We start from the raw sequence: 19581 nt of genomic DNA on the forward strand, positions 1-19581 counted from the left end.
GAAGATAATCTCTGGGTGCTTTGCAGCAAAGCCTTCTGTCTCAGTTGTTTAGCAAAAGCTGCGAAGAAATTACTCATCGTGGCCTGATTATACTGCTGAAGTGAAGAAATCCTGGATTAACAAGGAATGGGTTTCTGCAGGAGAGGTTCCATTCAGTTCTGGTACACAGAAAAGAATTCCCGGGCACTGAACCCTTTCCTTCTCAACGTCAGTCTTTTGCACCAAGCTCCACCTGGGAGCTCGCTTTATAGAAGGCAAAGTGGATCCTGAATGCCTGAATTGGCCCCACCTGTGATGACGAACTCTGCTCCCCACAGCAGCTGGGTATCCCAACCATTTCCTGCTCTTTGGCCAAATACTATTAGCAAGAGTGGAGTGTACCGCACCAGTGGGGGTCAAAAAGGGACACACCTTCCCCTTGTGTATCTTTCCTGAGCCTGGTGCTGGCTAGATGTTTCAGATTCCGACTCCCAGCAGCCCCAGTGGTCAGGGGTGTTGGAAGCTGCAGCCCAATACATCTCCCCGCTACATTTGGGGAAGGCCTAGTCAAAGAACTGCAGAGTTGCATGGGAACGGGGTACTGCCTTCTCTCCAGGCTTGCCCGGTCCATAAGATATTAACTGAAGTCTGTTCTTGGGTTTCCCTATCAAACAGAGGCAAGTGGCCACTGCGGGCTGGGCCTTTTCATTGGTGGCACCGCTCAGTTCCATTATGATCTTTTGCTTGCCTAGGACTTTGATCAGGCTAATGACTCCTACGTCAGTGGAGAAACTCATCCACTTTGGCTGAACCCCGTCTCCAAAATAGGAGCACCACCATGGACAACCCCTGCATAGTTCAGTATAAAAGCTGCAATGGCTAAGCAGCCCCGATGACATAGGCACTGTCCTCCCCTGGCTTGATTTGTGTTCTTAGCACAGCAGTGCTTTGGCCCGAATGATTCTCCGCCCTGTTTGTTTTTCTGCCGCCCTTCTGTTGCCTTGTGCTGTTTAGGCAACCGAGAAACCCTCCGGTTTAGGGTGGGAGGGCTAGTTCTCCAGCTGCCCATATCCATCCGTCAGCCGAGTGGGACACTGCTATAAAAAGCAGACTCTGGCCCATGTCCTTCTGCCCAAGGATTGGGGGCAGGCAAGCCCTGGGGGGCTTAAGCCCAGGTTTTTTGTGGGGTGGGTGAGATAACAAGCAAATCAAACCCTGTTTCACGAAAGAACTAGGAGTGAGTCAGAGGAAAAAAGCAGAGATTTATAGAGCTGGAACTTCAGCCTGAGCGTGTTGTTTGCCAACATCTTCAGGAATGGAAGAAATTTGACTGGAACAGATCCTTGTTTTGCTTGGATGTTTCTTGGGATGGAAAAACAGGCGGGGTTTACGGGAGCCGACAAAGCCAGCACGACGCTTGCTTGCTGCACCGCAGCTCATCTGGCCGTCAGCGAGGCCAGGAAAGCATGTTGCTCGGTGTGCAGACTCGGGGGCTGGGAGTCGGTGTTTCAGACGAGCCAGAAGGACCCAGCAGCTTCCCACCCCGGGGCTCTGTTTTTAACAGCAGCAGCTTTAATAGACCAGCTATTAGTCCTCTGTCTCTGCTCCCGGTTTCCTCATGGAATGACGATAAGGCTTCTGCTTTATTGCTTTTCCTTTCCTGCCTTTCTGGACTGTACTTCCCATTACGTGGTCTAGAGGTGGCGCTGTGGTAGAGAGGACAACGCAACTGCACCATTCGTGACTTGCACTTCGTTTAGGAAAAAGTAAAATACTGGATTTCCCCCACTCCTGCTTTCAAAAAGAGAAAAAGAAAAGCAAAATGGCCATGCTGCCTGAGGATGATAGGGACTGGAGTACAACACATCTGGACAGGGGAGGACTGCCCTACATCAACACGAATGGACTCTTGGCTTGTGTAACATCATCTGAAGCACTTGACACTGGGTCCTATCTTTTGGGGTGGGATGAGGTGTTTATTTATTTATTTATTTATTTATTTATTATTTGGAATTTTTGTATGCCGTCCCATTCACATAACCTCGGGACGGCTACAAATACAGATAAAATCTGGAAACATCCTGGCAATAATTTAAGCCTAATAAATAAAATCAGTACTTATTAAAATATCGTTTAAATGAAAAGGTCTTGGCCTGGCATCGAAAAACAAAGAACGACGGCACCAGGCAGACCTCTCTGGGGAGCGCATTCCATAAGTGGGGCGCCACCACAGAGAAAGCTTAGCTTGCTTAGTTTTTGAAACGTCCCCCCACACTGCAAAACTCAACGGCCCCTCTCCCTTGCCTCAGTGTCCCCTTTACGGCCGAACATGGCCCATGGCACCATTTGTGCTTAGAAGGTGCTTCATGCGCCAGTGGGGGAGGGGTGCTTGTGTGCATGCTCGCACACTGACCTGCTCAGAGAAACACACATCAAGGAGTAGGTCTATCCTGGCTCGGAAATATGCATTTGGACAGTTTATACTGTGGCACCTCTGGGAAGGCCGTCTCTTGCTCAGCTGTTAATTCGCACCAGAGGAGCAGAGCTTAAATCGCTTTGTGTCTTGACTTCCACACTGTTCCGTGCACTAGCATGCGCGCGCACATGTTCAAAAGAAGTCTTTGTAGAGGCTTAGAAGTCTCCGTGGAGTTCTCATCACACTTCCGCAGCTTAGCACCAACTCTTAGTGCCACAGATCGACGTGGTCAAAGGCCATGCTGGTTGGGGATGATAGGATGTGTGGCACAGCCTGCTGGGGAGATCCCGTGGTCTCCAGAATTCTCCTACTTGAAACCCCAACGACGCCTTCCTCAAAGAGGGAAAATGTATGCTCAAGATACAGGCCAGCGGTCCTCCGCTTGCTGCAGCAGCCCAAGGGATCCTCCGTCGTTTCGGGGTGCTGGGAGCCGCCGCCTGCCAAAGGGCTGTGGGACCCGATGGCTCTCCTCGACTAGCCTGACTCGGGGGAGGTCCCCCGGCCTTGTTTGCTTAGGCAGACGAGCTCTGCACAGACTCTCCCGAATGGCAACCCGTGGCTGGGGATATAAAAATATTCCTCTTCTGGGACAACTTCCTGTCATAGCCCACAGGCTGTTTTTGCAGGAGGCGCGGGAGAAAAAGAGGGTTGCTTTCTCTGGTAGGGTGTGGCTGGCCGCAGCCGGGCAATGGTGTTTTCCCTGTCGGGATCCTCCCACGGCACTCCAGTTTGGAGAAGGATCCGGCCTTCCCACCGGTCTGCTGGCCAAGAGGGCACACCCCTGGCGGACTGTGCAGCTCCGTTTGCGAGGAGCGTCTGCACAAGCGCACACAACCTCCTCTGTTGTAAAGCTCAGCTCGCCCATCAGGGCAATGTTGTGGACATCTGTTTTGGCTGGGCGGAATGGATTTCTCCCGGGGCCTCTGCAAGTGGTAGTCCGAATCGCTGTTAGTCCGGTTGCTGAGGAGCGCGGGAGGAACTGCGGCACTCCTGCCCTGGAGTTTCGGAAGTGGCTTGCAAAGAGGAGATCCGGGCCCTCTGTTTCGTGTCTGGAAGGTAGGGGCGTTCCAGCCAACGGTGCATTCAAGACCCGTGCAGTCCATCTGTATTTGGTCAACCGCCGCACGTCCTTCCCCTTTCCTCATGGTTGGTCTTCACGGTGGAAAGACTCTGGAGAAGGTACATTCTGTGCAAAATACCCTGATGTGGACATCCTGGGTGAACACGCCAATCCAATTTGAGGAGACGACAAGACGGGCAGCTTTGCTCAACGTGGTGATAAGATCCGTTCGGATATGCAGGGCTGTCAGACCAGCCGGTGCCTTGCCAGCTGGCCTGTGATGGGAACTGTAGTCCAAGCTACTTATTTGGTAACATGAGAATATAATGCTGGATCCAACCATTGGTCCACCTTGCCCAGCTGTCTGTTCACAGGGTTACAAACCAAGTTCAGATCTCCACACAACCACAAGCTCACTGCTCCTCTGCATCTTCAGCCAGCGCCAAAGATGAGACGGCGTTTGTTCTTCTGAGAAGGAAGGGCCACGCATGCAGCAACGCAATTTGCACTCATTCTGTGTGGGAGGAAAGTGACATGGGCTCAGACTTTGCATTTCCAAGGAGAGCCAAGACGTGGTTCTGTTTTATAAAGAGCAGATAATGGGATGTTGAACCAATCCGCTCAGGAATTATTTAAAAGAATGCTGATAGGGTGGATTTGGAGGTGGTGAAAAATTCGATAGCTTCACTTGGCAAGAGATAATGTTCACCTTTCATCTACTTGGTTTTGCTTTCTTTCTGTGATTCTGGGATGTTACAATAATAATGAAATGAACATACGCCATAGGGAAGGGGGAATGTCTGAAGACAGGTTTATTGAAAGATGGAATGTTTCTGCTATTTTTGGAATGAAATGTTTAGGGGTCAAGCCAATGCTTCCCCATGAATATTTATTTATTTATTTATTTTATTTAAAACATTGCTATGCCGCCCCCATCGCAACAAAGCCTCGGGGCGGCTCACAAATATCCATTCATGGTGTGAGGGATTTATTAGTATTACTAAATTTCACAATGTTATAATTAAAGTTTGGCTTGTGGGATCTACTTTGCCTTTTCCTAGATCCCCAAGTTCCACCAAATGGAGCCAGGTGAATAAGAATATCTTGGAGAGGAGCCAGATTGGAGACAATGGCTCAGAGCAAAGCCAATGATCGGCTGTTACCCCTTATCTTTCCTGGATGCTGATCTGGACCATTAGCAGGGCTGTGTGTCCAGGTTTCTGTCTGTCTGTCTTAACAAGTTTCTAGCCCTCATGAAATCAGGGACTCTGTCCTACCATTTTGCGACAAAACAGCCCCCTTCCGCCTTTTATTCTTCATCAAAGGGATAGCCACTTCTGTGATGGACATCTAGGGACATAGAGATAGACAAAGAAAAAGGATAGAGTGACATACCCATTGTCTCAAGAAGACACATCTCAGTTCATTATGAACTGAATTTTCTTAGGTCTCCCCCAAAGCAGAAGGAATTACTTTGAAAGCCTTGGCCATGCAGGCTGGGAATGATGGGCGTTGCAATCCAACACATCTGCAGGTACCACATTGAGGATCACTGCCTTAGGGAATGACCACTTGGGAGCTCTTACCTATGTAGGCAAACGGAGCTTCCTTCCTTAGAACGGGCATTCCTTTGATAGGGTTAGTTACTTGTGGAATCATCTCCTCTTTCAATTTCCCAGCATCCCGGTTGTTTTTCTTTGCTACCTACTGTTCTGCTGGAGGGGAGATTTTCTGGTGCTTCTAAACAAATTCATCTGATGGTTGATGCTTCTTCAACTCAGTCCTGGGAGAGATTTGGGCCTCCCAGTGGCTTTGGGCCTAAGGAAAACAGAGTAACCAGGAGACAGCCAGATTCTGGGATGAGCTGGGGGACCACACTCATCCACCCCCAGGGTGAACAGCCCCTGAGCCATTTCTCCTTTTTATGCAGTTCTGCTTAATATTTGGTGAGTAAACATCAAATCAAGGGCCAGAGGGTTGTGGAATTAGGTCTAACTCCGTTATCACTGCACTTAATCACACCAAATCTGTTGAAGCACACTAGGTTAATTGCCTCCCTGACCCCTGCCTTTCCTGTTAGTCTCTGGAAGGAGAACATTTATGTAACCCTCTTGGGTTTTGTTTGTCGTGCTTTTGCAAAGAGCAGCGTTTAGAGCTCTTGTATGTCTGTGTCCCAGCTGTGGCGGGAATGGACTCGAGGCAAGGGTCAAGCCTGCTGCTACTCTTTCCCGTTGCATCGTTACGCCACAATTCACACGTTACGGTTTCATGCGGTACTCGAGGAGATTCTCACCTCTCCGTTTTCCGGAGGAAATACATTGTCTGAATTTGCCCTCGTGTGGTGAGGGCTGGTATTGACTCTGCCAAGAGCAGCGCCAAGCCTCGCAATGTAAACGGCAGCTCTCCCCGCGCATTCATTCACAGTCATTCATGTGAGAATGAGACCTCAGACACCCAGGCCTTCTGTCTGTCTGCTCCGTGGTACTTCAGTCCATTGGGCCGTAGAGAAATCTGAGGGAGGAGTGGTGTGGGGGGGTGAGTCGAAATAAATTCTACTGTTTATTCAAACAGTATTTTAATAATGTTTAATATTTATAGATTTTAATTGTGCAGCCAATGTGTTTCCAGGTTTTAATTGTAATTGTTTTATCTATTTCTGTGAGCCGTCCCGAGGCTATGTAGCAAGGGGACGGCAGATAAAAACTTTAAATAAATAAAAATAAATAAATAGGAAATGCAAGAAAGGAGCAGCTTTTCCTGAGTCTGTGGACTTACAGACCAGTTTTTCGCTTCAGTGGAGGTCATGGTGCAGGGGATTAGCACAAATCTGAATTCCTGCTTCAATCAAATATACAAGCGTGTAGCTCAGTCAGTTTGCAGGCAGCAGGCCGAAAGACGGGTGTCAGTGGGTGAGCCACAGATGGGACAGAGTCCACAAAATCCACACACCCTGTTGTGTACCCCAGCGCATTATGCAAAGGATGCTGTGGGCAGCCATGGGGGAGGGAGTGCGTCAGAACTCGGTGTGCACAGCCGGCAAAATCAAATGCACATGGCCTCAAAGAGACAGCTGTGGCTAAGAAAGCACCGCTGGGGAGGTGGTCTTTGGAGTACCCGCCCAGGAAGACCCAAAGCGTGAGGCACGCTTGCCTCTGGGTGTTAGGCAGTAAATGCAGCGAGCCACTTAATGATACCACGTGCTCGGCAGGAGACTGCCATCGAAGTGATGAAAAGAGCTGTCAGGAAGCCGAGAAGGAAGGGAAAGAGGCAACTGGGGCTCATCTGCCTCGTTCCACATCGGATGAGCATCAAGTTGCAAATTTGTCTGGTGCATGTCAAGGCAATTAGGCCGGCGCTAGAGAGCCCCTGGTGCGGCCTTGATGGGCATGACATTGTCCCCCGGGCTTTGAATGCTCTTTCCGTGGGGCACTTACCTGCGCTGTGTGAAGGTCTGGAAGGCAATATTTGGGTCTCGTGGGAAACCAAAGCCGTTTCCCCTCCCCTCCCTGCCAAATGGCTTTGTAGTATCCCCTGCCTTTGTTTGCATGCCGTCGGGTTAATAGTTTTATGAATTCAACTGTTTGAGCCTTTATCATAATGCATTAGCACGTATCCGTGAGCTTTAATGCACTTGTGGCAAGTCTGTTTCCTTCCTGGTAATTGGTGCAAGGAGTTTCCGTTCTGTTGTCTCCGGTGTGGCAGAGATTGTGTTTCAGAAGTGCATTTTCGCCTCTCGCCTCCCTCCCCGGTACACTCTGGGTACATTCTTGTCGCTCCGCTGGGCTCTCACTGCTCACAAGATGGAGAGACAATCAGACATATCTAGCCCAACAGTGGCCTGGCAAGGCCAGTCTTAGCCCTGTCTAGCCAGGTATGTTAGTGCTGGAGCAAGAAAGCAGGGGTGGTATCAGTTGCCCCAAGCAGATAAACTCCTGTGGATAAACCACTGGAATAAACTCCCCAAAGAGGCAGAGGTGTGTCTGACGGTCTGTCTTTCCTACCAGGCCTTTCAGAGCCCCCGTTCTAGGCTTTCGTGGCTTTTATCGCTTTCTGTGCTGCTCATTTTTTAAACCACGTTTCGTGCTTTGAAGTGCGGACCTTATATTTCCAATTTATCTGTTTGTAACCGACACAGATAACGTGAGTCACGGGGCAGATTAGAAAGGTACGGACTGCAGAAATGGTGTGTGAGGCGAAATGTGTGCAGGCTCATGCCAATGAAAGATATGTGCCTCCAAGGGGATCTTGGAGTATTGGGGTCCTGGAACCGAATGGAAGGAGCAATATTTGGGCAGCTTTCACACGGATCGACGGCCCTCCAACCTCGGTGACAAGGAACACAATAGTCCTTGGTGCACAGAGCACCCCCTGCACCCCCATGGGGTCTCTGGAACTAGAGGCCGTCCCTTCTAAGGGCAAACGTGTTTCTATGTAGGGCAGCCCTTGAAGATGGTCCGGATACTCCAGTGGGTCAGAACAGAAGCAGCCAGGATGTTAACAGGGACTGACGGATGTGCTCACATAACGGTGGTCCTTTACCATCTGCACTGGCTACTCATTGAAGTCCGGGCCGAATTTAAGGTGATGACCTAGAAAGCCCTAAATGGCTTAAGACTGGATATCTGACGGCGCTTCTCCATCCCTGTGCGTCTTCCCGCCCCTTAAGATCTGGGGCAGAGGTCCTTCTTTGGGAGCCCTCCTTGGAGGAGGTTGGGAGGGTGGCTACCTGGGGAAGGGCCTTCTCTGCGGTGGCACCCCGATTGTGGAATACGCTCCCCAGAGAGGTCCGCCTGGTGCCAACGCTTTATTCTTTTTGGCACTGGGCCAAAACCTTTTTATTTTTAGATTGTGATTTTAATTGGGGCGTTTTTCTATAGAGTGGATCCAGTGCTTTACTTTGTCTTATTGTAAGACCATCCCAAGACTATTTGGTGGTGGATGGTATACAAAAGTTTTAACAAACAAACAAATGCTGGTCATATGGCAAGCAGCCCCCCCTCCCCCCGTACCTCATGCTTTTCTCACGCTGCTCGGATAGACGTACCTTTTAGAAAGGGATGGATGCACGGATAGATGCACCCTGTCCAAATGGGCAGTCATGGGGGGAATTCTGCTTGTGTCCCACCCCCCTCATCAGGGGGGAGAGAGAGAGAGAGAGAGCATGCCTCTGTGATGGCTGACGTGGCAGGAGGCAATCTGTGGGGCCGTGGGGCGATCAGGGACCCTACGAATCCTTGCCTCATCTCTGAGATCTCGCACGGCAACTTCTCTCTGGGTCGAATGAGACGTCTTGGCGGTTTTGTGCCTGGGAAGGCTGGAGAAGAGTTCCTGCCTCCCTCCTCACCGACCTCTGACTGGCGCTGGTGGTGCTGAGCACCCAGCCACAGGCAGCCACACGGCCTGCTGCGCTGCAACCAGGTTTCATAGAAATGGCAAACGTGGCCGGGATAACAGTGGCTTTTTCCAGCCACCGGAAAAACACTTGCCTCTGTTTCAGCCCAAAAGGAAAGGAAAGGCCATCTGGCACCCGATTCCTCTTTTCTGGGGGTCAGAGACAGCGGCAAGATGAGCCCCCGGAAGATTTCCGCACAAGCAGTCAAGCTTGGTCCGGGCACGGCCTCATGCGCCATGGACCGAGGTCAGCTCAGAGGCAAGAAACGCGGGCAGACTTTTTACAATCGTCTTGCTTTTCCACCTCAGTGGATTTTAAATGCACGGGCCCAGGACTTTGGGTGGAAGGCTTGTGAAAGGGCAGCTCGGCGGTAATCAATCTCTCTTCCGAACAGTAAGGCTGGCCCTGGCTTCAAGGAAAGCGCCCCTGTTTTGCTATGAGCCGCACTATTCATATCAGACAGTGAGGAATTAAGAGCAGAGCTTGTGATCCGGCCTCTCATTTCATCCACAAAGCGGTCTCTCTGTCTCTCTCTCTCTGCTAAAGGCACTGGGGCTATTTTCATGTCCAACAGAGTGACAGGCAATGGGCATGGGAAGAGCGTGTCTGGAGAGGAGAATAATCCATAAATAGAGTTGTTGGGGGGGTTAATTAATTGTGGAGGGAATATCACCCCCCCCCCAATGCAGCCAGGGTAAATCTGGATTTTATTTTTATCATTTGTACTGTGTTTATTTATTTTATGTAAGCCGTCCCGAGGCTGCACGATGGGACGGCATACAAAAAGTCTAAATAAATATCCTTCCAAAATGCCAAGATGGGGATGATGGGTTAGATGCATCAAGCAGCAGCTGAATCGCAGGGAACTCTGGAGGCGATCGCCACACTGGCCCTGGACTGGGTGACCCAGGGATGTCGGAGGCCCTGTATCTAAACATCATGGGTTCAAATCCCACCTGGGGCAGTGGCGAGTGGAGCTTTTCAGTTCTGCTGCGTGTGGCAACAACCCGAAGCAAGAGATGCAGCTCCCTGTTTCAGAGGAGGTTCACGCTTGTAAAAATAGCCCTTCATTCTGTCAAGAGGCTGTTGGCGATCTCTGCCGTGGGGTGGCGTGGTGTGCGACAGAGACAGGTAGTCAGCAGGAGGGGGTGACCTCTCTGACAGGCAGGGAGGGAGAGCATCAGATAACGAAGTGGCAGACAGGATAAATAAAGTCGTGATGTAATGGAGACAAATTGGTGCTGGAGGAAGTGGGTGGTTGGGAAGGAACAACATGGGGAATGGATTATTTGATTGAACCTGGAGAAACCGATGGGGCGGCTGCATCATTCATTGAATGGACTCATTAATGTTTGAGGACCAAACTACAGGCCTATTGTTGAATTCTATATAAACGCTGCTTTGCATATCGAGGGAAGGTTCAGATGTTCTCTTCCGTATGCAAAAAGAGTATTTTTGTATTTGGAAGAGTATTTGGCAAAAGCCCAAATGACATTTCAGGAACTGGCATTTGAATTTCCATCAGTTCAGAGAGTGGTGTTTGAATTTCTGTGAACTTACTGGGCATCTCTAGGCAGCTCGCTGTTCCTCTCGAAGCTTTTCTGCATGAGGGATTTGTCCTGAGCTCACAGTTGCTTCTTGGTTCTTCAGATGATTACATGATTCTTCAGTTTCATTTTGTTTCCGCAGTTCCCTGTTTTTGTTTTTATTTGATTTTATTTTTGAGTGGGGGAAATGGGGAATTATTTCTGAAAGCAAAAGCAGAGGCATTTTCCTACTGCTGGCCTTGTGATATTCTGCTACAGCACAGTGCCACCTAGAGGTTATATACTGGAATTACAGGGGAGCAAAGGCTTTTTTTTTTGAAGTGCTGGGATCTCAGTTCTGCAGTGAAAATGAAAGCAATTAACAGTCTCATATAGGAAAGGCCTTAAAACTCAGCTCTTAGCTGCAACAGTGGGTAATAATGTTGATCTACCTTACTGGGATGCAGTAAGGATTGTAACATGATAATATATGGAAATTCTGAAGTGTTGTATAAATGTGATGTGTTACAGAAGATGAGAGAGAGAGGGAAAGTGAACAAAATGGGAAAGGAGGGCTATTTCATTGCATTTATATTCCACCTTTTTTCCTTTCAAAGGAGCTGAAGGCATCTTCGCAATTCTTCTCCTTCTTTCACTCTTATCCTCACAACAACAGCCCTGTTAGGTATGTTGGACTGAGAGCGTGTGACTGGCACAAAACCACCCAGTTGGCTTCTTGGCTGCATGGGGTTAGAACCCAGATCCCCCGAGTCCTGCCTTGCACTCTTAACCATTACACCCCACTGGCCCCTAATATGTTGTGTGTGTGTGTTTCTATCTGTATCTCAAGATGCAGGTTAAGGTTAGATCTTCTTGGTTCTAGAAATGGGAAGGCAGCTTGATCTACACTCAAGACAGTGGCATAAGTTGAAAAAGGCCTCTTCACACATTACAATTATGGTATGTTTTATAGCATCAGAAGAAAGCCGCTGTGTCTATCATGTGAATTCTCACACTGGGGAGCCGAGATTCAATGGGGGCCCATTGACTTCTGCTGAATGACAAATACGGTTTTTTTAATGTGTAGAACCAGTCCTGGGAACTTCCTTTATCATCTGCTACTATTTAGCCTCCTCTTAAACAGAACTCAAGTCAAAGATAACCCCTTTCTTTCCAACTCTCCCTTAATTTAAAAAGCCAAACAAATCATTTTTTCATATCGAGTCATCCAACACTGTTCCAGCCTAGAACTAATTTCCTGCACTATCATAAAAGACATTTGTTACGGAAGAATTGGGAAATATCCCTCTTGTGCTGTCAAAATTGACTCCTCCTAATTAATTAGCTTGGCTTTATTTGTAGTTCTTCCAATGCACGCACAAAGGCTGGGCTGGGGGAGAGGGAAACAGATTGCGGATGTCATGGCATGGAACAAAACGATCCCTTTTGTTTTTGGTGAAGAATCATTAGTAAGTTGTAAACCTGTTCTAATGACCATTAAACAGGTGGTGATGTTGGCAGGGGGCAGAGTCAGCTTTCCCCTGATCAGCTTTCCCCTGAAATCTTGAAGTGAGAAAGGCAGGCAAGGATGAAAGAGCAAGGAGACATTCCTGGGAATGGGGTGTCCCCCTCCTCTGATGTGTCAACAGTTTCCCATGCCTCGGAAAGCTTAGCATTCACTCTGAGCAGAACCCTTCAGTGTGCCTTTGCATCCTAGAAACAGCTCCCAGGAGTGAAATTCTCCACCCGAATGTCGCGAATTTTAATTGTGGATCTATGCACCACAGGGGCTGCTTAAAGTTGGCCTTGCCGCCTTCCCAGGTATGGCCAGGCACATCTTTTTGTTAGGTCAATGGGCTAATAGGTCTAAATAGCTAGCTATTGTTGCAACTGTAATGGGAAAAAACAATTAAAGGAGGAGGAAAACCATCACTTCTCCCAGCTCCGGCTGAGACAGTCCAGATGTTTGAGGAGAGATGGAGGTTTTGAGTCAAACAGCTGAATTCTACTGCCTGCATTGAGAGCAAATGCTGAGGAGTGTCTAGACTGGCTTCTCCTCTGTCCCAGCATAGTTCACCTACTTCACTTCTTGGCCTCCATGTTTCTTGCTTCTCTGTTTGCCAAGCAAGCAAGCAAGCAAGCAAGCAAGCAAGCAAGCAAGCAAGCAAGCAAGCGCCTTGATGAGGAAACGGAGGAAGCGCGAGAGCAGCTGGTGACCAAGTGTTGAGGAAACAGATCTGTTGGAGGTGGTACCCAGGATGACTTGCTCCACAGCCTTCAAGATCTTGGCCCTGTTTCTGGCCATAATGGAGGTGTGTCCGAGGACAATGGCGCTTTGGGTCTTTTTGGATCTGGAACCAACACCGACTGCCCCTTTCTTCCTTGGCCTCCTGAGTTGACCTCACCATGGGGCAAACGTGGTGGAGGTTGTGTCCAGGGAGGACCTCTAATCTCCCTTCCTGGGGGTGAAGGTGCCTCTTGGTCCCTGATTGGGATGGCCCTAATACACTCTGGCCCTGGAATGCCCTCCCAGGGGCTGTGCGGTGAAGATTTTTTTTTTCAATTTTTTTCAATTTATATCCTGCCTTTTTCCTACAAAGGGCTCAAGGCAGCTTACATCATTCTCCTCCTCCATCTTATCCCCACAACAACAACCCTGTGAGGTAGGTTGGGCTGAGAGTCTGTGACTGGCCCAAAGTCACCCAGTGGGCTCCATGGCCGAGCAGGGACTCGAACCCAGATCGCCTGAGTCCCAGTCCCACGCTCTTCACCACTACGCCACGCTGGCTCTCCGTAGTTGCTTCTGTAGGAGAGCCTTCATGTGTCTTATAACTCCACCCCTTTTTCTGCTTTCATTGAATTTGATTGCTTATTATGTATCCATATTCCTTTTTCATTATAGAATGCTGCATTATTGGGTAACATTCAATAAATAAGAAGGTCCTTAAAAGAAGCCCATCAGAAAGCAAGCAAGCAGGCAGGCACAGGAAGGGTCACTAAGCCAGACTAACAGGGGGCAGCTTCCAGCCTGGGAAAAGCCTTGTCCAAACCTTCCTTAATCTTGCGTCTATGAACTTTCCTGCCCTGAAACTTGCATCCTAAGAGTCAGGATATTCGACTCTGGGGGGTGCGAACCCCCAAGATGGACTCTGGGCCCCGTGCGCAGGTGCAAACAGGCATGGCCTGCTGTGGTGGATGCTGACCTTGAAATGGACCATTTGGTGTGTCCTGGCAAGGTAATTTTCCCACTGAAGCCAACCCTTGAGATGAAATAGAAATAATGTTTACTCAGATGAAAGTGAAAAAAATGGAGGAGAACCTTGATCACTCTGTAGTTTTCCTTAGATTCGCTTAAAAACAGACCATCAAATCCCCACACATGTGAAGCTCTGTCTCCTTTGTAGGAGAAAAAAGCACTTTGAGGCCCTTCTCTTGAGAGAAATATCACAGCGGGAGCAAGTGGGTTCTGATTTTTATTCAGCTACAAAGCACTGTCTTCCCACCCCACTTTTAACATTCTCCTTTCATGCAGCTGGGGCTTGTCACTGCTGAGAAAGCGTTTGCACTTCCAAGTGCAAATTTGCATCTGCAGGGATCTGAGTGATTGAGAAAGTCCAGGGTGTTGGAAGAAATGGAGGTGGAAGCCAAGACTGTAGGGTTCTGATTTAGCTCATGGAAAGATGTCGAGGCCCTGAAATCGCAGGGGAGAGTGTGAGTGTTATTCCCCTTCCCCGGAGCGGCTCTTTCACCTCCCTTGATTTAGGCAATTCCACCGTACCCTTTCCAGCTCTCCAGGAAGGAAACCAGTGAGTAGCTCACCAGCAGTCTTCCCTAACCTGGAGCCCTCCAGATGGTTGGACAACAGCTGAAAAGATTGTGGTCCAGTTGGTTGCAGGACAGAGAGTTTAGTCTCTAGCTGATCCTGAGGTGGGTCAACTTGACTGAGACAACAGCCACGCAGCCTTGTCTGCACACTGCTTGGTCTCATTTTGCTCTTGCAGATCAACATTTAAGAGTTTCAGAAAAGCCCTTCTGGATCAGACCAAGATCCAGGTAGCCCAGCATTCTGTTCGCACAAAGACCAGCCCCCTGTCCGTGAGATCCCGCAAGCAAGGTGGGAGTACAGCGGCACTCCCGGGCCCAAGTTCCCCAGTAACTCCCTCCAATCCTGGAGGGGACACGTAGCTATCAAGACCAGTAGCCATGGATTGTTCCCTCCTCCCTGAATCTGTACGCTTCCTTCCTAAAGCCAGCCAAGTTGGTAGTCCCCTGCGGATTTGGTGGCAGTGAATCCCATGGTTTAACTCTGTGTGTGAGCTTCCTTCTCTCTGTCCTGAATTTTCTGCCAATCTGCTTCAACAGGTGACACCCATCTGCTTTGTCCACACATAATTTTGCAGACCTCTGCCAGGTCTCCCCTTCCTTGCCTCTTTTGCTACCATCTCCCCCTTTTCTAAAAACTGGAGGTCGGAGAAAGACCAACTAACAAATGGTGCCCTTCTTGCTTTGACTTATTTTGCTCAGTGTGGTAGGGTCGTGTCCAGTAGATACGTTGCTTTGAGCAGTGGTGGAGTTCAGGAGGAACCTGGAGAAGCGTGGGGCCTCCTTCTCGGAGCAACAAGGCCCATCTTGCATGCTTTACTCCAGATCAAGTGAAAGCTGACGGTGGCTTTCCCTGAGGGCCTCCCGCTTCACTGGAGCTGCTTAAACAGTCACACGTCTTTGCAAGGTCGCTCTCTCCACTGTCTGAAGCACAATGTGTTTTATGGGCTGAACTTAGACAATCGAGGGCGAGCGTGGCTAAGTTCTGTGGAGCTTACTGTGGAGCTGCCTTTTATCCAATCAGTCGGTCATCTGTCTGCTTCATTTTGTCTCACATTTGATTGTTTTAAGCGCGAGTCGTTTCTGGGAAGAAATTTGCACATTTTGATGAGTTCTGAATACAAACCAAGCAAAACTCTCGGCCGTTCTTCATGGCATCTCCTGGGGGTGCGATGATGGATTGTCCTTGGAGGCGTGCCTGTGGGGGGTGCCACGAAGAGCTCCTGAAAAATGACTCCCCCTTCGCCGCTTCTGGGAAAGAGCGGGTGAGCAAGAGGTGGTGTGCAGATGTGCTGGGAGCGGCCCCCGGGCTGCCTCACACTTGCGTTCGTGGGCCGCGGATCTTCTTGTGCCTCTTCCCAGTGGCCACCGCAGGGCCGGACTCCGTGGTGGCAGGAGACCTGTAGGACAGCAGCTCAGGAAGAGGGGAGGGCAAGCCATTTTCAGAGAGGGAGGAGCTGAGAAAAGAGACCATCTTCTTGTGGTACCTGTTCTTTATTTCCTTGGCTGACCGGTAAAGGTTGCCAACGAAGCAGTAGCAGATGGGATTGAGGCTGGAGTTGGTGAGGCTGAGCCACTGAGCGAAAGGTCGGAGCTGCAGGATCCAGGGGGATGGAGTGGCATCCTGCAAGGACTTGGGGCTGTTGAACTCGATCCAGATGTCCATCGTGTAAATGGGCAGCCAGGAGAGGGCGAAGAGCAGCACCAAGGCCACCACCATCTGGGCCACCTTCTTGCGGACCTTCAGCCTGGAAGCTGGCAAGGCCTGGTTCAAGGCGCCGCCGACTCTCAACGGCCTGGTGGGGCTCCAAAGCCGATGGACGGTCAAGCAGCAGATGACCATGTTGAACAAGACGGGCAGGCAGTAGAGAGCGCAGAAGAGGAGGAAGCTGTAGGCTTGCTTGACCTTCTCCCGAGGCCACACCTCCCTGCAGATGGGGAACACCAGCGGGAGGCCTGGCACCACTCCGATCTCGTCCCGCTTGTTCATAAATATAAGGGGCATGCAGATCCCAGAGGAGAAGATCCAGACCACCAGGATGGTGCTCAGGATCTTCCGGCGCGTGAAGAAGGACCTGGCGTTGAGGGGGTTGTGCACGCTGTAGTACCGGTTCAGGCTGATCACCGTGAGGCTGAGCACGCTGGCCGAGACCGCCATGGCCTGGATGAAGGGCACGGTCCTGCACAGGAGGTCCCCGTACACCCAGGCTTTGTAGATCAGGTTGCCCACCGTGATGGGCATACACACGCACACCACCATCAGGTCGCAAATGGCCAGGTTTATCAGGAGGCTCTTGGTGGCACTCGGGCTGGGCATCCGGTGGCCACGCTTCCTGGTGAGCATCCGGAGTGACATGACGTTGCCAACAATGCCCACCACGAAGGACACCAGGTACATGAGGGCAAGGCAGATGGTGGCAGGCTCCTTGTCGAACAGGAAGAGCAGCTTCTGCAGTTCCTCCCAGTCCAGCTCCTGGCTGCTGTTTGACCCTCCTGCGGAGGAGAGATTCTCTGCTTTCCAGAGTTTCTGTAGACCACCCATCACCATGAAGCTGAAGGAGACGTTCATGGTTATTCCGTCTCTAGCACATGGGCTCAGCTTGCTATCCGTGGGAGAGTTTCCTTTCCCACAGCAGGTTTGGAGGGAGGTCTTCAGACCTGGGAGGAGACAAGAAGTCCGAATAAGACAGGACCTGATTATTCCAGCTTTAAGAACTTTTATGACATGGTAGCAAATCAATCGATCAAGAGCCCTGCGTCTTCTCCAAAAAGTGTTCCATAGTATGATGGCCACGTCGGAAGCTATCTTTTAACTATTGGTCCACCTAGGCCACCATTATTCATTCTAAGGGCAGGCAATTCCTACAAAGCCTGAACCCTGGCCATGCTGGCTGGGGATGATGGAACTGTAACCTTAAACAGCTGGAGCGCAGCACGTTTAGGCCCCTGTGTAGACTTTACTTGGTCACCTGGAATCCACCCAGATGCTAAGATCGGCACCTTAAGGCCTTCCTCCAGGTGCCCATCTTGAGGGAGGCGCTGAGGGCAACAACGCAAGAGGCGGCCTTCAGCAGCGGCCCCGCAATTCGGGAAGGATTGCCTTACTGAGGCCCACCTGGCACTCACACTATCTTCTTTTTGGTGCCAGGTTGAGGCTGCCCTCTGCTCCCAGACATTCAATGACATTTCCCTGGCCTTTATGTCAGTGGCCTCCTTAACATATCTAGCATATTTTACTGGAATTGATTTTCGCTGTCAATTTCAGATTTTGTGCCTTGAAATGTTAAGTTTACCATTTATTTATTTAAAATATTTCTACCCTGGCCTATATGAAAATCATCCCGGGACAGCTTACAATAATGTTGCTGATTATCTGTGTTTGCGCTCTTGCAAATGCGCAGATTGGCGCTCACCATCCGGAGAGCTTCCGCTGTCAGGCAGCCTGGGAAGGAAATAAGGAAGGAACCTCTGGATGTTGGATCCACCCCGATCACAAGCACAGTTTGTCCACTACCTGCTCCCCAGTCCTTCTGGCTAACAAGGGTGGGACTTAAACTCAGAGCCTTCTGCCTGTGAAGGAGCTGAGGACTGAGCTAAGGGACCCAATTTCCCTTGCCACCGACTCGGAGCAGATGGAATCATGACAAACATAAGAATTCCCTCTCTTCAGTATCCAAGCCGGCACAGAAGCGGATCATATAAAATAAACCTCTGAAATCAAGCCAGACATAAGCAGTTTCCAGTCCCACAGACTGAAACAAGCCCCTTTAATGCTTCTCATCAGAATCTGAGGAGCTAAAATGGTCTGGACTTTGGCTGGCAAGAGAATTTTCTTTATCTGCAAATTAAGTGCTTATTGTTAAACACCATCCCCTTAATGTTTCCCTTTGGAATCTATGGAGCTTAAAGAGGCTGGACTTTGGCTGGAATGAAATCTATCTCAGTCTGTCAATTAAGTGCTTATTTATCTATATCCAGGAGGACTTTGTGAAGGAAGATTTATTACACAGATCTCATACAGAAAAACCCCCACGCTGATTAATGCACATAACTTTTTAAAAATCATCTTGCTCTGGAATGATTAATGCTAAGGATAGTCAAGGAAATGTGCCAAGCCCGTGTGCAAAATTTGCCACTGTATATTTGCACTGCAGAGGCAAGATTTTGTTTTTGACTTCAAAGTAGACGTACTCATAACATCATTTGTGGAAATGTATTAAGCTTTTGGATACTGAGCCGGCAATCCTATATTTGTGCACCCGGGACTGACTGTGCAGTCCTAGTCAGGTCTACTCAAGAGTATACTTGGTTAATTCAGTGGGGCTTATGCCCAGATAAGTTGGTACAGAATTATAGCTTAGATCCCATTGAATTCAATGGGAATTGCGTCTGAATTGGTAAATATGGGATTCCAGTGTGAGGCTTCAGAATTTGGGCATTGCTTTTGGTACTCAAAGCAGGCTAAAGCTTGCTTTCTTTTCTATTAATTAGGCACCTTTGGGGGGCTAGTTTTTGGAAGCCAGTTCAAAACTGTCCTTTTTTTGCCCATCCATCTAGTTTTATTTGATTAATTTGAACTATGGTATTGCTGCAGGGGAGGGGGATGCTTGTTAAATGGATGACGGTTCTGTTTGCTGTGCAGCTTTCATCTTCACATTGCTTTAATTTGGTGTTGCAAGCCAGCTTGATATCGTTGCAAAAGGGGTCAAACATTTCAAATACGAGGCATTAAATGAAGAAATATGGCTGCATCTTAAAAACGAACTCATTCAGTCTGCAACCTTACACATTTGCATGGGCCAAGGTCTCAGTGAACTCAGTGAGATTAACTTCCAAGTTGATGTGCGTATGATTGTCCTCTCCCTTTTTAAAAATATATTTATATCCCAGTTTTTTCTTCAAGAAATCAAACATGGCTCCCATAATCCTGCTTTCATTGTATCCTCATCAGAACAACCCTATGAGGTAGGCTAGGCTGACAGTTAGTGGCTGGCCCAAAGTTACCCTGCAAGCTTCCTGGCTAAGTGGGGACTAAACCCAGGTCTCCCAAGGCCCCGTCCAGCTCTTAGGCCACTAGTTCACACATGTCTCTTGATGAATGATGTTCAGGAGGAGGAGGAGGAGGAAAGGTTATGTTAGTCCCAGTGGGCTGTCAAAGGAAACGGAGAAACAATTCTATTTCTTTGTATTCCTACCATTTGCATTGAGCCTTTTCCTCTTTGATAACCAACACCCTAGCTCCTAAGTAGCTCAAGAGACAGTACAGTGTAGTGATTAGAGCAGAGGCAGGCGATCTCTTGTCACATAAGTGCTGTGAACGACCCTT

The 19581-nt window shown here is 49.2% G+C and overlaps 1 protein-coding gene across 1 annotated transcript; it reads right to left on the reverse strand.

Moving 5' to 3' along the window:
* Positions 1-15570: 15570 nt before the first annotated feature.
* LOC123025143 (gastrin/cholecystokinin type B receptor-like) lies at positions 15571-17059 on the reverse strand. The gene has a single exon (XM_044433653.1). It carries the CDS (start codon positions 16822-16824, stop codon positions 15571-15573), a length of 1254 nt encoding a protein of 417 aa, XP_044289588.1. The 5' UTR covers positions 16825-17059.
* Between the last annotated feature and the right edge of the window lie 2522 nt (positions 17060-19581).

Source organism: Varanus komodoensis, unplaced genomic scaffold (assembly GCF_004798865.1).
Source record: "Varanus komodoensis strain SLA01 unplaced genomic scaffold, ASM479886v1 scaffold26, whole genome shotgun sequence".
Taxonomy (NCBI): Eukaryota; Metazoa; Chordata; class Lepidosauria; order Squamata; family Varanidae; genus Varanus; species Varanus komodoensis.

Bases quoted from the DNA above. Each gene is read 5' to 3' on its own strand.
- LOC123025143 (XM_044433653.1), bottom strand. From the start codon at position 16,824: ATGAACGTCTCCTTCAGCTTCATGGTGATGGGTGGTCTACAGAAACTC.